This window comes from Chiroxiphia lanceolata, chromosome 1 (genome assembly GCF_009829145.1).
Source record: "Chiroxiphia lanceolata isolate bChiLan1 chromosome 1, bChiLan1.pri, whole genome shotgun sequence".
NCBI lineage: Eukaryota > Metazoa > Chordata > Aves > Passeriformes > Pipridae > Chiroxiphia > Chiroxiphia lanceolata.
The window spans coordinates 131,963,288-131,980,563 of NC_045637.1; the positions used below are offsets into that span (position 1 = coordinate 131,963,288).

General features: G+C 38.2%; 1 protein-coding gene across 2 annotated transcripts; it reads left to right on the forward strand.

Moving 5' to 3' along the window:
- The first annotated feature begins 1,515 nt into the window (after positions 1–1,515).
- FAM133B (family with sequence similarity 133 member B) lies at positions 1,516–16,774 on the forward strand. 2 transcript variants are annotated; one of them, XM_032675010.1, is made up of 11 exons: positions 1,516–1,622; positions 5,239–5,336; positions 6,041–6,119; positions 8,320–8,394; positions 8,519–8,551; positions 8,961–9,029; positions 9,636–9,731; positions 10,923–10,970; positions 12,686–12,781; positions 13,070–13,114; positions 14,700–16,774. In XM_032675010.1, the coding sequence occupies exons 1-11, from the start codon at positions 1,599–1,601 to the stop codon at positions 14,784–14,786; spliced, it is 750 nt and encodes a 249-aa protein (XP_032530901.1). In that variant the 5' UTR covers positions 1,516–1,598; the 3' UTR covers positions 14,787–16,774. The 2 variants fall into 2 exon arrangements, with proteins under 2 accessions (XP_032530901.1, XP_032530910.1); XM_032675019.1 differs by lacking the exon at positions 8,519–8,551.
- Positions 16,775–17,276: the final 502 nt, after the last annotated feature.

Below are 17,276 nucleotides of genomic sequence, written 5' to 3' on the forward strand. Positions count from 1 at the left end.
AGCCATCCTTGTTTTAAAACATATCAGCTATTTTCTGAGGAATAAACATTATCCCTTCCGTTATGCACTATCTTGCAATTTTGAACACTAAATTTAGTTTGCAACTGAACAAATTTTACTTGTACATCTGGTGTAGTCACTTTCTTAGTTTCCTTCTGGTTCCTCACAGCCTGCTCTTGGTTTTATTAAGCAATTTGGTATCACAAACTCCCATTGGCTCACCAGTTGTTCCAGCTATTCCCAAATATGATGAAGACAGAAAACTATTTCAGAAACAAAACTCATTTGTGCTTTGTATGATTAGCATATTAACATAATTACTTTTTATCATTTTTACAAAGCAGTGACTAACACGCAGTAATTTTTAATGGTAACACTTTAAGAAAAGGACATTTAAAATTCATGTTAGTAGATCCCGGTGATTCATGGGCTCCTCTTAGCACTTCCAATACCTTAATGTAGTATTAAACCTGCCAGTATTACAATGTGCTTTATTTTGCAGTGCAGATGGCTACCGAGGGATGAGTACACACTTTTGGTTTTGTTTTGTTTTTCTTTTTTCCCCAAATAGAGCCCCGTTTCATTGAATTTTATGTCGGTACAGGCTGCTATTTCATAATACTTTAGTCTATGCATCTACCCAAGGAAAAAGTAACACCGCGTTTCCATCTGTAACTGGCCACTAGATGGATCAAGAGACAAAGCCCTCGCCATGAAATTCTGCCCTCTCCCGGGATGCAAGTGCACGTTTACATTCCATCCAGGGTCCCCTCAGAGCCACCCCCAGCTCCGCCTCACAAAGGCTGTCCCGGCGCTCGCCCCGCCGGCGGCTCCTCCGTACAAGACAGACATGGAGCTCCTGGAGTGGGTCCAGCGGAGGGCAACGAGGATGATTGCGGGGCTGGAGATCTCTCTTTCGAGGAAAAGCTGAGGGAGCTGGGCCTGTTAGGCCTCAGAATAGACGGCTGAGACGGGACCTCATTTAAAGGGGGTGTCCAAGAGGATGGAGCCAGGCTCTTCTCGGTGGTGCTGAGTAACAGGACAGAAGCCAACAGGCAAAAACTATGCACAGGAAGCTCCACCTGAATATGAGTAAGAGCTTCTTTACTGTGCAGGTGACCCAGCACTGGAACAGATTGCCCAGAGGGGCTGTGGAGTCTCCCTCACTGGAGATATTCAAGAACCGTCTAAACACAATTCTGTGCAATGGGCTCTGGGACGCCCCTGCTTGAGCAGGGAGGTTGGACCAGATGATTCACTCCGATGCCTTCCAAACTGACCCATCCTGTGTGGGATTCTGCCTCCCCGCCACTGCCACCACCCCACCCGACACCCCGCAGTGTCCCGCCCCTCCCATCCTCGGCCCGCTCCGCCCCCGCCGCTGCCGGGGCCGCCCCTCAGCGCTGTGGGGTCGCGCGGGGCGGGGCGGGGCGGGGCGGGCGCTGCCGCCGAGGGGCTGCGGTGGCCGCTGCGGCGCCGCGGGCCCAGCAGGGGGCGTTGTGCGGCCGCCGCCATCGCCGCAGCCGCAGCTCCGCGGCCGCTCGGGGCCGAGCGGGGCCGCGGGGAAGGACCCCGGGCCGGGCTGAGGCGGCGGCGCCATGGGGAAGCGGGACAACCGGGTGGTGAGTAACGCGGGTAGTGCCTCTGGGATCTGCCACAGCCGCCGCCGCCGCACCTCCGGCGCGGAGGCTCTGGGAAGCTGGGCTCTCCCTCGGCCCGGGCGGGCCTGTCCGGCCGCCGCCGCGCTGCGGCCGCCGGGCGGGGCAGAAAGGGCCGCCGCGGGGGACGGGAGGGGCCCGGGGGCGGCGGGGCTGCCCGCGGCGGGCCGAGGGCTCCTGGAGGCCGGCTGGGTACGGGGCGGCGGGACTGGGGTCCAGCCGGGCTCGGTAGCCCGCCGGCGGGCGACAAAGGCGGGCCGTGCCCCGCTTCCCCTCGGGAGCTGCCGGAGCCCCGTGCGGGGTGTCCCTCCCTCGGCACGTGCCCGCGGCTCTCTGGCAGAGTCTTTCATTGCCTTGTCAAATCTGGCAGCATCGTGACTGACGCCTGCTTTGTGATCTGCCGGGGGAAGGTGATTAAGATGCTGGCCTGGTCCGTACAAAAATAAAACGTTCCCACTGGGAGTTGCAGCACTCGCTGAAGTAGCTCTTTGCCGTGCTCAGCCGGATTTCCCTAAACTTGGCGTTTAGCTATACCTGAGCGATCTGAAATTTAGCTTTACGCAGCGCTGCTGCCTCGGGAGTCAGCACTCAGCAGACAAAAAATGCGCTTCTACACACCTGAGTGCAGAGCCTGATTTCACACAGTTACCACGTTCATCCTTCTTCCTGTTTGTCTTTAAATGTTTTTGTATCAGCCTTTCACCTTACACTCATAATCATTTAGGCATTGTAAATTTGCAACTGAGTTTATGATTAAACACAAATCATAATACTTTTATTTTTTCCCCTTTTTTTGTTTCTTTCTAGTATATGCTGTGTGTTCATACTCAGATCCATTCACATCTTTGCATACCTCGGTGGAATAATATAGTAGTAGACTGTATACATATAATGTATATGAAGGACATATACATTATACAGATGGATAGCAAAGTGCCTTTGATTGCTTTATTGATGTATCAAAATAATGGAGTCTACTAAGAAAGAGTTGACAGTGTTAGACTCCCAAGACCGGACCTAAGCTTGAAATTACCCTCTTGTAATGTTTTTGGGTGTGTATTTATTTATTCTTAATTTTCTTTTAAATGAGCAGTTGGTATATACCTACCAATGCCAGCAAATCTTTCTCTATACTATAGAGACTTTAAAGTTCCTATATAATGTTCATTGTGCCATCATGGCTTTCTAGTACAGACAGTTTAGAATATAGGACCCTTTGCTACTCCTGTGTTTTTGTAGAGCTTTCTGTTACCATTGTTTTGACTGTTTGGAGATGGAAAATAAATGAGCTTTTTCACATCTACAGCATACTTGCAAGGCAGTAGTAGTTAGTATTGCTTGCCCAGAGAACCATACCTGATTGAAGGTTCTTTATGCTTTTCATGAGCATGAAAGCTATACAGCAAATACCTTCTTAATATCTGCTTGAGCAAACTACCAAGCAGAAGAAAATGAATGTGCAGACAAGTACTTTCTTTACTGAGGGTGCTTTTCTGTGCTCTCTCTGGCTAGTGACATGCAGTTTGGCAAAGTAGTGCGAATACTTTTCAGAAATGTTTGTTGGTGAAGTAATTCTTCATAAATAAACCTGTTTGAAATTATAAGAACATGTTTTAAGACATAAATTTCCTAATCATGGAATATATAGCAGTACTCAGTCATTATGTATTTGCTGTGGGAACATTAAAGAAAGGGAGGAAGCTTCCTAGCCAGTTGTCCAGGGGCAGTTTGAGGAAGTAGAAAAACAACATTTGACAGTGGTTGTCTCTTTTGCAGGTAGAGAGTTTTGTTGGGAGGTAGTGGGGTGTTCATTATATGTTAGGTCAGGTAGGAAAGCAGTTAATTTTTATTTAAGAGCAGCAAGAGACCTTTTTTTTTAGAAAATAATTATATTAAAAAGAGCTTTAAGACACAAATTCTTGATTGGTAACCAAAAAGAGTTGACTTGGCATGTTCACTGGAGAAAGCCAAGTTTCTAGTGGATCTAGTACATTAAAATTACCTTTGTTTAGTCAAAACAGTGTTCAAATACTGTTTACTCCATTCCTAAAGGAGCTCCTTTTCCACTCAAAGTTGAACTCAATTACAAGAATTTTACTCAGATTTGTAATGTGAATGCCTCTTTCTAAGTATTGTAACTACTTGAGTGCATACATCCATCTGCTGCTTGTTTCAGTTGGCACACCTGTGTTTATTTGCCAATGTTAACCTTTTAGTGTGAATTAAAGCCACAGAGCAAAGCCCCAAGAAATAGCAGCAAATGTCACCCTTAGAGTTGCAAAGTCAACTTGAGTCAAAAAATGCTCCACTTGAAAGAGTCCTTGGATTGCTTCAGTGTAGTCCAGGTCCAGATCATGAGCTAAACTTGTGTGGGGAGTTTAGCCAGGTGCCCCATCCAAGGCAGAGCCCAGAGTCCCTCTTTCAGGGGATAAATGTATCCCTAAGAGCTGAAGGCTGAAGGCCACCAGCCTGCTTGCAGTCCAGAAACTCAGCATTGCTGTGGTCACTGCTTCTGCTGTGAGGGCAACAGCTGCTGCTTCTGCCAGCTTTCACAAATGGTCACCTCCTGTGTATGGCGGTTTCTGAGTGCCTGATAAAAAGCAGTGTTGGACGTGTAGGAGCTATACAGATGGTCAGATCTTTGCTTTGAATCTACAAAATGTTGTACTCTTTAAAAAATTGTCTCAGACTGGGCAACGAAAGAGAAGCATTGTATGGGCTGTTTGATCTTTTTCCTCATCTCCAAACTGAACAGTAAGAACAGTGTGTGTTATGTTCTGCAGAAGTAAATTGTAAAGTGTTGGGATGATGTGATAAAAATCTGTGACATAAGGGGGTATATGTACCTCCCTTTCACATGAACAAACTATTGTTGACATAAAAAAATATGGAAGAATTGTTTGCTACAGGTTTTCCATTAATTGCTGAGGTGTATTATGGATTCTAAGCTTTAATTTAATCTTCTATAGCCCAAACAGAATGCATAGGCTTGAAAGATGGAATACATCATAAATTGACATTATGAATGTTTGAGTTTGGAGTTTTTTTCCTCCTCAAATAGCCCTAAGTCATTGAATTTTCATATATGCATAACTGTAGCAGAGTACCACTGCTTTCTTGTTTTGGTGTTACAGCAAGAAATTTCATGCAGAATTTATTGAATCTGCTGTCATCAATTTTGAACAGAACACTAAAGGCATAGAATCAGTTGTCCCAGAGAGTATGAGCTGAACTATAATTACATTTTCCATATCCCAAGGAAGAATATTTCAGCAATCATGCTACTACTCTCAGTTTGCAAAATCATTGCTCAGGGAGGGGAATTATTGTAAGGAACATGGTCTCTTTGTGGATCAGTTCTTTCTGCTACAGTATAACTCAAATTGAAAGCATTTACCTGAGTCTTTTCTGCCAGACCCAATCAACTTGTTTTAGTTAAATATTTTATATTTTTAGAAACAAGTCAGAATTATTTTTCAGTGAGTGAGATGATTTTTTTGTGAAGAACAAAAATAAGATATTTTGGTATCATAGCACAACTGATGAATTTTATATTTCTTTTTGTTGTTTCATATTAAAGGCTTATATGAATCCCATAGCTATGGCCAGAGCACGAGGTCCTGCACCAAATTCAGGACCAACAATACAAGACTACTTGAACAGGCCAAGACCAACATGGTAAGTGGCAATACCTCTCTACCATTCTGGCCTTTTAAGTAAAAGAGTTGTTCCCTCTTACTAAAATGACACTGGTACCTACTTACCCACCCAGAATATCCAGTAATAGATTTTAAAAGATTTCTTGTCTCTGACCAAGGTGTTCTTTTCTAAATATGTTTTCAATCTTCTCTTTTAAAAACAATAGTATTTCATTTTGAAATGTATATTTCTCATTTGTCTGTATTTTTTTGGCAACAATTTCTCAGAAGAGGAAAATGTTTGTCATTTTACCTCTTTCATAAATAATACCTAAACCCTGCATATATATTTAATTTGTAAACAAATTAATCTCTAGAAAAACATTTTGCTGGTGTATTCTTAGAACATAGTTTACCTACCCAACAAAGGCATCACTTTGAGATATTATCAGCAACTTACTTTATGTTCAGTCCCTTTTGCCTACTTTTATGAGACATTAGAGAACAATTTACTTAATTGCAAAGTTAACTTTAGATCTTCCAGAGGGATTTAACTACCGTACTTAAGTTATTAGGGTTAGGTTACCATATGTGTAACATCTAAGATGCTTTCCTGCTTCTTCTGTTGGAAGTTCAACCAAGGCTAAACTACAAAAAAACTCTACAAAAAGTTAGACATTGAAGAGGGCATGAAGAAAGTATTTTTAATGGTGAAAATCGTGATCTATCATCCTTTTCATGTAGGGAAGAAGTGAAAGAGCAACTAGAAAAGAAAAAGAAAGGATCCAGGGCTTTGGCTGAGTTTGAAGAAAAGATGAATGAGGTTGGTAATGTTTTTAGCTGTCAATATATGATTCTTCTTATCCAACAAGCTACTTTGCTTTTGTTATTATTAACAGTACCAAGTAGCCATAGTGTTTCACTTCACTCAGTCTTTCAGTGAGTAAATATTTTGTTTCATTTATATCGGGAGTTAAGATTACCACTTAACCAGTGAAGAGTTACTCTCACTTCAGAGAAACACTATATAAAAAGTTTTTAAACTTGCTGATGAAAACTTGACCTTGTCATAAATGTAAATATATTTATACAAATGCATGTGCTTATATTAATAAATTAGTGCATTTTCAGGTGTGATAAACCTAAGCCTCTTGTACTAATCTTCACTTGTTTAATATCACAGAGTCCAAATATATTGCGAAAAAGTGTATTACTGGAAGCAGACGTCTTTGGCAAGGAATGTACATGTGATATTAATATGGGAGAGGGCACAAAAATGGCCTTCAATGTACAGATAGGACTACAAAGCACTTCTTTTTTGTTCATCCTAAGCTGATTACACTGTGTGCTGGTTCTCTGCTATAAATGCAGCTGTTCTGATCCTTGCATTCCATACCTACTGGAAATCACCCCAGTATAAGAAAGTTTCACATGTAACTCCTGTTGTATAGAAGGGAGAAATTAGTCTACAATGAATTTAGCTACTTCTGTTCCTTCTTGGGTCCTGGTATCTTGAGATAAGCTTCAGGCAGTAATCTTCATTATCGTTTGTGAGTGTCTGGTTGAAGTAGATTATGCTCCTCATCTGTTACTGGAAGGGCATAATACCCCTTAGTACTCTTGCTGTACCTTTTTGCCTAAGAAGTTGTACCAGGATTTGGAGGGCCATGGGGTGCCATTCTGAAAGGATCAGTTGTTCTGTGCTCTGTGACTTTTAGCTTGGTGAGTTTGGTTTAGTATTCTATCACACTCCTTTCCTGATTTTATCTGTGCTTGAGTGTGAAATAATTGAAACTGGCACGGATAGAACCTTTCAGTATGGCAGAACAGCAGGAAGGGTTGCAGGGAATCATGAAATAGCCATGAGTTATTCCTAAAGCTCCTAAGAACAAATCTCTGAATGGCTGAAAAGATTACATGTCTCTGAATGAGGTGCTGTTTCCTCTATTTTACTGACAGTTGTTGGGATTTTTTGTTTAAAACATAGCACTAGCACAGTCTTTAATTTAAAGAGAATAGTGGCTAATGAAGAATAGGCTGTTGTTAAAGACCCCTCAGGTAGCTCTGGGTACCTGGTATGTCAAAGTACAAACCCACTGCAATATTCCATAGATGCTACCTTGGACTGTGGAAGCACATTATGCACATTACTGTATCCTGGCTAATCTACCATGTCTCTCATCAGCAATATTCAGCTAATTCACAATATGCTGACATGGGGATATGGGTATCATACTGCAATGCACAGGTTACTTAATTCTTGATATTTCTGTCCCTTCAGCACAATATGTAGATTATCATTGTTTTGCCAATACATTACCAATACAACTTCATTGTGAGGATCAGAATAATAAAGAAGAGAGCACATGATGTGTCTGACAGTGCAGACTGAACCTAGCAGCCTTTCAGTTTGATGGGGGCCGGTCGGATGCTTCGAGTTCTTGAAGGGGGGGTTTTAGGTAGACCTAGAGACTGTGTGAGGAATTGAAAAGGAGGAATGAGAGGAGACTTTTATTCATCCATCCAGTATGCTTGGCCTAACAAAAATAAGAGCATTTCTATGAAGATGGGTATAGTAATTTGATCTAATTGTTGCTGATATTAACGAGGCCCAGAACAGACATTACAGAAACGTTGAAGGCGGCCGAGGAGAATTAGTCTTGAAGTTTTGTTTCAGATGATTTTTAGAACTAAGAAAAAAATTGCAGTTTTTCTGGTAGGGTACCCTGGTTTTCTGAAGTGCTCTAGCAGGAACACTGTGATACAAAAGCGAAAATGCCAAAATTAATGACTTTCAAGATAAGTAACGGTCTCTTAAAGCCAAATAACTTGAACACATGAAGTAGCACTGTATTTTGATGAATATTAATCTTACATAAAATCAAGTGTATTACAGCCTCGGTCAACATTATATGTTGTTTATTTTCTGTGGGTTCTGTTGAAACTATAATGTCACATAGAGGAGAGCTTAAAAAAAACTGTTTGGAAATGATGCTCCTGTCACTGCTTCTGTTTGGTTTTAGAATTGGAGGAAAGAACTGGAAAAACACAGGGAAAAATTACTGGGTGGAAATGAGAGTTCCTCCAAAAAGAAAGAGGTAAGTTATTTTCAATTTCATATAGCCTTTATTCGGAACTGGATTTATCATCAAAATATATAAACCTAAATGCATGACAAGAAAAATTATGCCAAAGTAACATTTGTTTTATTTTACTTTTAAGAAAAAGAAAAAGGAAAAGAAGAAATCTAATAGGGTGAGCAAAATTTTCACTTTTCTGAGCTTTTTTGCATTGGAGTTGTTCCTATTTGTTATTTAAGTTCTCTTGGAAAGAAAAAGTATAGCTGTAATTTTGATTTTAGATGTTAAATTAACTTACTTTTTAAAGAGGGTTTGCATACATTCTGTACAAGGAGAGTTTTATTTCTGCATAAAAGGGAGGAAAAGATCAGTAAATAGATATTACTAAATGAAAAATGTTAGAAGTTACTTAGAAGTCCTATTTAAGAAAATCAATGTAGTATCAGCTTCTTAGAAGTAAAATTTTATTGATGATACTTCGAAAATGTAGAAATTTGAAAGGGAGTGTTTGGATGGGCTTTTGACTGTTTGCTAGACAAAATGCTGCATCTCACAAGCTTCACTTTTTGTTGTGTTTGGTCAAGTTGTCTTCATCTTCCTCTTCTTCATCAAGCTCTGATTCTTCCAGCAGTTCATCTGATTCAGAAGATGAGGTAAGAGCTAACTTATTGGAATTTATCAGGTTTTGTTCATGAGGCTTATTTAACACAGATTTTGGTAATATGTTTTAGAATATTGTTTGCGGGCTTGGTTTGCATAAAACTATTTAATTTTTATACATTTGGTACATATAATAAAGTTGTTAATTTTAGACATAGATATCTATTCTATAGTTTCTGTGTGGGTGCTATACATTTTGGGTTCCAGGCTTGTAAACTGGATCTGTTTGTTTTAACATTGAATTGTATGCTTTTTTAATAGAATCTCCCATCTAATCATAAAAATGCAAACATACCATTTTTACTTTTGAGCAAAAATCTTTGTTACAGATAATCAGATTCTACAGCACACATCTAAATAATAAACAGAATCTAGAGAACCTGGATTTTTCACCAGTTTACATTTTTTCAATGCAGAAGAGTTATGAAGGTCGTCCAATAAAAGAATCAATTGTAGCATACTTTATTCCTCAAGAGAACATGATACCATGTAGGAATTTGGTGTTCCCTCTTCTTTACATTTAATGTAAATCTTCAATTCTAATGAGCATAAATTCAAGTTTATGTTTTTCCTCCTTTTTCTACAATATTTGTGGATAGGATAAAAAGCAAGGGAAGAAAAGAAGAAAAAAGAAGTATCGCTCCTCCCGGAAATCTTCAGCAAGCTCAACTTCAGAATCTGAGTCAGACAGCAAGGTGAATATGCACATGTGTTATAAAGAGAGAAACATTTCTGAGTTTCACATATCAATATGGTTTTTTGTCTTCCAAATTTAAATCTGTGCATTCTCACTGTGCCTGAGCTGCACTTGTATCTTCTTCATGCAGTCTGGAATCTGCCTCCACTGGCCCCGATGCCTGACAGAAATAATTTGATCTTTAGAAAATGAACTTTCTTTATTCCAGCCATTTGTAGTTATTTTTCTGAATTCAGACACACGTAGCTTTTTTGCTGCTCAATTGTTTAGTTTTAATACTACATTAACACTATTTTCTGTGAAATTCTTCTGAATATGCTATTTAATTGAACACCATCTGTGAAAATACAGGTATTGCAGGGTATCAGTGGACAGAATTTTGCCTTTCTAAATATCTGTGGACTGACTAGTTTCTTGTTGGAGAACTAAGCCTTTCCCAAATGCATCTTAAATTGAGGTTGTCTTTTTCCTTTTCTGAAAGTAGAGCAGTGTAGATACACAAGCTTATTGAATGAACGAAAAAGTGAAGAGGATACATCAGGCAATTTGTTCTGTTATGTTCGCATTTTTCTGTGTTACAGTGTATAGTAACTGCACTTCTTGCCAAAATATTAATATTACAGTGACTTGTTAAGATTCTAGGTGTAGACTTTATCACAGGCTTTCACTGGAATATAATTCAGTAGGGTATAAGTTTGATGAATCTTGTTTGCATACACCTATGAAGTTTTGCTAATGGGAGGTTAAAAAATTTGCTATATAAAGGGGGAGAGAGATATCCTCACTGCTGAAACTGGAAGGCAGAAAATTCCAGGTAAATACCTGCTTAACCCCAGCCTGATGAGTGAAGATGGACACGGATAAAGAATAAAAGGCTCCCAAGTGTTCCGTGTTATATGCGGTTACAGTAGTGATTGCTGGTATCCTTTCCAGAGGCTCTCTACGTGTACTGCAAGTACACTGTTAACTGATGCCATACAGACTTTTCATGCTGATCATTTAGGAAGTAAGCAGCTGCATCAAAATTATGTCTTTTTCATATTTTTCCTGTTCACTGCATGGTAGAAAGGATTAGTTTGAAGAATTACCTTGAAGAGACAGAAAAAGACTATGGGTTGGACTGCTTTTGGGATTACTGCCTTTTTCATGAAATAATTTTGTCATGGTTTATGTTTTCCTTTCTATTTAGGACAGCACAAAAAAGAAGAGGTCAAAGGAAGACTGTGAAAAAGAAAAGGTATTTTTATTCTTTAAATATTTACATCAGAACTGCATTTTGCATACATAAAGGAGCTGTCTTTTTTTTAATATTGAATGCCTCAGTTGACACCTATGGAAATTTTCTGTCCAAAACTACACAGAAGGTATTCAGCGCACTCAGCTTTAAGGTAGACTTTTAGTTGGATTCAGCTCCTGTGTTAGTAATTGTTATTAGTGGAAACTGCTGGATCTGTTCTTGTTACAAAGGTAAATTAAAAATTTTTCTAATCTGCTGTAGTAGATCAGCTGCATTGTAGTATTTTGGGGTTTACCTTTAGCTGTCACACTGAGCTAAAAATATATGTGATGATATTTCAGTGGCATACCTGGTAGGATATTGGCTTGTTGCTGTAAATTAAGAAACAACAAGCAGAAGATATATTCATCTAAATGTAGTCATAATTATAGATGCTGTACTTAGGATAGCTTTGAAGAATTGCAGGTGAAATTGTATTAGCTTAAGAGAAACTACCTTATTCTGTCTTTTCTCTGAGCACAAAAACCCTCTTTTTTTCCCACCACCGCACCATTTTGTATACATCCATTATGTTCCTTCCATTATGTTTATTGTAAATAATCTAATTGACTTCAGTTTTAGTTATTGATACCCAATGGGTAAACTAACAATGCTTTCAGAGTCCACACAAGTCTTTCTCTCCAGTTACCTTTCTTATCACATTCTGATGTACAAATTCTCCATTGCATGAGGCAAATGCACTGATTTTTTTCCCTGTTGCTCCTGCTTCTATTTTACAGTGTCCACTTCCCATCAACTCCTTTTGAGTAGCTTCTCTTTGAAGACCAAGTGTCTACCATAGTTCCTTATTGTAATGCTGCTTTCACACATCTTCTGAAAGGCACTTGGGGACTAGAGGTGTTCCCCTACCTGCAGATTCCCCATCTCTCTGATGGGCTGCATCATGGTACTTTTCATGAGTTCCTTTGGGAAATGATTGAGGTGCCTGTAGTAGATTCAATAGCACAGCTGAGATGTGTGATCCTGCCTTGCAAGAAAAAATTATTAGCGTGAATTTTTTTTTCATTTTTTGGCCTTAGAAATTGAGTGAAGAAAAGTAGCTCCACTCTTAGAAACACCTTGCCTGGTCCAGAGCAAAGTGCAGGGGGGCAGAAAAGTAGCTCATCAAACAATCTCACACAACATCAAAATTTTAAAAATACTGTCATTTTAAATGCACTGAAATTAAATATGAAGTGTTGGAAGTGCAGCTGGCAGGGACAGCTTGTCCTGGTTCAACACAAATAATAGAGAGAGCTTTTTCTTTTGATTACATCAACAAAGCAAGAGTCTGGAGCTGCAGTGTTTGTATGCATATATTGAAACATGTTCAGTTATACGTTATTTAAAAGTGGGGAAATGTCTTATTTTCAAATACTTACTCCTCCGTGTGTTATTATTTAAAATAAGAGACTATTATTATTCCTCTCACTTCTAGAAAGTTGCTGTATCTTGGTAACAAGAAAAAGGAATATACATAAAATTATTATTTTCACTAAAAGCATTTTAAGAGTTTGGTAGGGTAATTTGTTGATGATGAGTAGTTAGTTTAATGTCAACAATATTTTAAAATATTTCACAACTTAGAACTGATATTTCAATCTTGAATTTTAAGCAGAGTTTTTATGAAATTTGAAAGGCCTGACTTTACTCACAAATATATTACTTCTGTGTAGGAAGGTAAAAATCACCACAGGAAAAGGAAGAAAGCAGATCGTGGTGATGGACCTTTGTCATCAGAATCTGTATCTGAATCGGATCAGACAGAGGAGGTCAGTGAAACCTCAATTTCAGATGTTATAGTGTTTGTAGGTTACTGATTCACCTGAGTAAATGAATGAACTAGCTTAGATTGAGTATATTGTTGAAACTATTCTGCTCTCTATGGGGGAATTTAAGAGTGCAGCACACTCAAAGTTTTTGGTATTTTTATCTTTAATAACAAATTTTAGTAAGAATTGTTTAGTCCACCTTCTATCGTCTACAAGTAATTTTGAATTAATTTTCTTGAAAATATTCAACTTTCTATGGATTTTACATTTGGTTTAATTTTTCTTCAGGTGCAAGCAAAAAAGAAGAAAAACAATGAGGAAAAGGAGAAAACAGCAAGTATCCCTCTTACACTGTAGTTTCAGGATATAAATACTCTGTACTTGGTTAATTTCCAATTTCACATTTTTCGCTAATACGTATGTTTTATAGCAATAGTCTACTGTCACATGAATCTAAATTAACAGTTTGTCTGTTTACCTGTTGAAGTCACTTTTTTCAATTGTTGAATTAAAGAAGAATTTGTCACTATTTTACCTATATATGATTTGAGACTTATATGTTTAACACTTACAATAGAATTGTACTCTGTATCAACCTACTAGAACTACTACTACCTGTAGAGTACCGGGTAGGGTAGCAGTTTGCCACACAGACAGACATCAGTGCTGTTCCTTTGTTAATATTGTATGTAATTCCTCTCTTCCACCATGAAAAGGGCTTTAGGACATAATTGCTGCAACATCTGTACCATTATAATTCTACCCTCAACCAAAAAGCTGCCCGCAACCTGTTACTTTTTTCAGTTTCGTTGATTTGTTTCTGTTGGTAAAAGTGAAAGGAGGGTTCAGCAGTGATTTATATAGAACCCAAATTTATCACATGTAGCCAAGGCTCCTTATTTAGGAGTATGGTGGTTTTGAGGTCCTAAATGCCCACTCGAGATGTCTGTATAATCTCTCTCCTGTCAGCAGCAGTGTTCCTAATTAGGCATCTCAGTTGTCTAGATAAGTTAGAGCGAAGGGAAGGTTTACATTAGTCACCTAAAAATAACAGCATAGGAGTATCAGTGATACTCAGTGCACATTTTTTCATGGAACTTGTTTGTTTTTTCTGAATCATATAAACTGTTTGCCGTAAGATTTCTAGTGATTGATTGTGGGGGGGTTTTTGTAGAAGATGTATATGTGTAAGGAATATGTATAAACATATATATATATAAGTGTAAGGATATATATAAAATATGTAAGGAATATGTATAAAATCATTTTATACTGATTCTTTCATTTACATAATGTCACACCTCTTTGAGAATTCCTGTTGAAATTCTGCTTGCAAAAAGACAGGATTGTACATCTCAGCTTCTGAATTACAGTGGATCAGCATATTAGCTTCAGGACTGAATCCAGCAGGGTTAATTTGAGTGTATTTATATTTACAATTGAGATTATAATTGGTTTATTCTAAACAAAGTACAAGTGCTAGAGATTCTAGCCAAATGCGGTTGAACTAGTTAATTTTGCACAGTGAATTTAAGTGCTTTACTTCCAAATCTGTAAACATGCGAGTTATTCCCACATATATAAAACATCATGGCTTGTCAAAACACTTCCATATTACTTTCTCAATAATCTATAAAGCACTGAAAATCATTTAAAAGATCAAGAAATGTAATGGTGACGCTGATGAGAAATGTGAAATAGCCATATCATGGTGGAGATAAATTGAAGACTTCTCATAATAGTGCAAATTGCTGGGTGAAATACAAATTTTCTTTTTGTGATTTCTCAATGGGCTTCTGTAGAAATCTCTTTTGAAATGTCTTTGCAAAGATATCCTTTCTGTGGTCTCATTTTACCTTAGCAGAATGTAATAGATGGAAATCTTATTATACAATAACTTTCATTTCATTTTTTTTAGGATAAAACAAAAAAGAGAAAGAAGCACAAGAAACATGGTAAAAAGAAGAAAAAGAAGATTGCTGGTTCAAATTCGGATTCAGAATAATATTTTAAAAACCCCAAGACTATCAACAGAAGTGTAATGACTGAAGAAAACTTAAACTGTGAAATGACAGCAAACTTTACCAAACTGCATGAGTTTTCCTGTGTTTTAGAAATATTTCTAATCTTTCAATAGCCAGCCAGATGCAGCTGTGCTGGGACAGACCATTGTTATTGCCTGCTGCTTAATACATAAGGTACAACTTTTAGAAAATTCCAGTAAGCAGTGATGGATGTTTGAAACAATATGAGATGGTAGGCCAGCTGAGGTGTAAAATATTGGAAAATAAGAGTTAAACTTTTTAGATAGTAAAAGTAGTCTTTTAAAGCATTAGTAATAGTCTTTATTTGTAAATCAGGATAAAGTAAATCCCGAGTTCATCCTGCGGGTTAAACTATTACAAGCTGGTGTCTGCTAATGGAAAATTAATAACATTTAAAAGGCTGCCTTTGTAGAAATGTGTATCATCTGGCCCCTAACCGTCTTCATGCTTATGAGAAAGGGAATGCTACCATTTTGGCTAACTGAACAGGGTGCCTTTGCCTTTGATTCTTGCAAATCTCCGCTATTTTTAATCCATGCAGCATCTCTGATTCCTGGGAAGCTAGAGCTATTGTCAGCAGACTTTTTCTGAATAAGCAGTTTTGAGCTTCCAAGCATGTGCTTCTGCATTAAGCAAGAGCAATGACATTTTGCAGTATAACTGACAGTCAAAACCTGAGTATTTTACCTCTGCTTCTTTGAAATAGCGATAGACCTTTGCTAGTAAATATGCGTATTTCATTTAATGTCATTTTGGTTTAATTGAAAACTTCTTGCAAACACTGGTAGCTTTGTTTGCATTACCTTTAGAATTGTTTTGCATGATTTGTACCATTTTTAAATTAACAAAATGCAGGTAATAATTTGTTGTAACCAGTTCTATGAATTATGTTCCACATGCAGAGTTTCATGTATGTATTTAGTTAAAGTTCATTGCTGTGTTTAAGTGCACACTTGCTGAAGATATTTAGCATGTAAAAAGCAGGGTTTTGATACCTTAACAGCTTCATATTGAAGCTGATTTTACTCTAAGCAAGTTCAGTGGCAGATCTGTTACGTGACGTGTCTTGTTAGATAAAAAAACTACTGCCAGAATCTCATTAAAGATACTGTTTAAACAGGTCGTATTTATATTTTTGTACTTGAGGGCTACAGAATGTTAACCTAAGTCATAAAGCTGATTTACTTTAATTTAGTTGCTTTAGATATTGGAAAAAAAGCTTTTTTAAATTAAATGTGCACACAAGAACACACAAGCAACCATTCGATTTTAGTCTACGTGAAATTCTCGCTATATCTTCCATTGAAATACTGATTGCTGGGCCTTCTGTTAGCTTTTAACAACTGCCCATCCATCCCAGGCAGTCAACTATACATTGTATTCTTGAACCACCCCTTTTTTTCATTGCACAGGTGCTAACTTAGAACTTACCTCTATTGCATACAGATGTTTCAAATATTGTATTGCCAAGAATTTCAAGAGCTTTAAGACATTGATTATTAGTCTGCAAACCATAACTAAAAACTGTGGGAGAAAGATGATTTCATGTTGCCTTTGTACAGAGAAATTGACTTGAAGTTCTTGGGACAATACAACCATTGCAGCATTACAACATTGCAGCAATGTCCCTCTAAATTATAGTAATATTTTTATCAAATATTTTATAGTGTTGAGCTTGATGTTACCAATTCTAGACACTGCTTTGTCAGTGAGGTTAAAATAAAGGCAAGATGCAGTGAACAGTAGGGGATTGATTTGGGGTTTGTGTGTAGTTTTGTTGGGGTTGGTTTCTTTTTAAATTGTGGTGTTGCTGTTTTGGTAGAAGAACTTGTAATGAACCATAGCATAAATGCTCTGTCCTCTGTGATACCTTATTTGACTTTTACACAACCACCTGCCACAGAAAGAAATAAAAATGCAAATGAGACACAGTCTTCCAAATACCTAAGCTGGATGTCATTTTAATTGTCTCAGTATAACTACGTGTTCTGCCCAGCTGTGGGCTTCAAGTGCTGTTGTCATGCGTATGTAGCTGCATAAGGGGTTTACGGGCTTTGTCCTTTCCCAGCAAAGCTGCTTTAGTACTGACAGGAAAATGCTTCATATTGCAATATGTTAACAAATAAGTTTCATCTCATTCTGCATCCTCTTTTTCCTGAAGGGAAGGTTAAGTGTGGTCTCAGCCCTTCAGCTTTGCTGATGTGCACGCGTGAGTATGTGAGATGGTGCTGTGAGTCTCGGGTGGCACCTACAGCCATGTTCCAAGTTTCAGCAGAGAGACAAAGTACAAAACGAGCAGTGCCGGAATAAAAGTGTTTTAATAGTTTTCTGCGTTCTGCCAGCAGATGAACAAGCAGTATTGTATACAGTATTTAATTTTTAGCTCTTCTTTCCAGAAACATTTTTTACAAGTTTGAAATGCAGTTATTTTTTTTCTACGACTGCTATTT

Bases quoted from the DNA above. Each gene is read 5' to 3' on its own strand.
- FAM133B (XM_032675010.1), top strand. From the start codon at position 1,599: ATGGGGAAGCGGGACAACCGGGTG. The intron at 8,552-8,960 runs GTGAGCAAAATT...TGTTTGGTCAAG, and splicing joins AAAAGAAGAAATCTAATAGG to TTGTCTTCATCTTCCTCTTC. The intron at 10,971-12,685 runs GTATTTTTATTC...ACTTCTGTGTAG, and splicing joins AAGACTGTGAAAAAGAAAAG to GAAGGTAAAAATCACCACAG.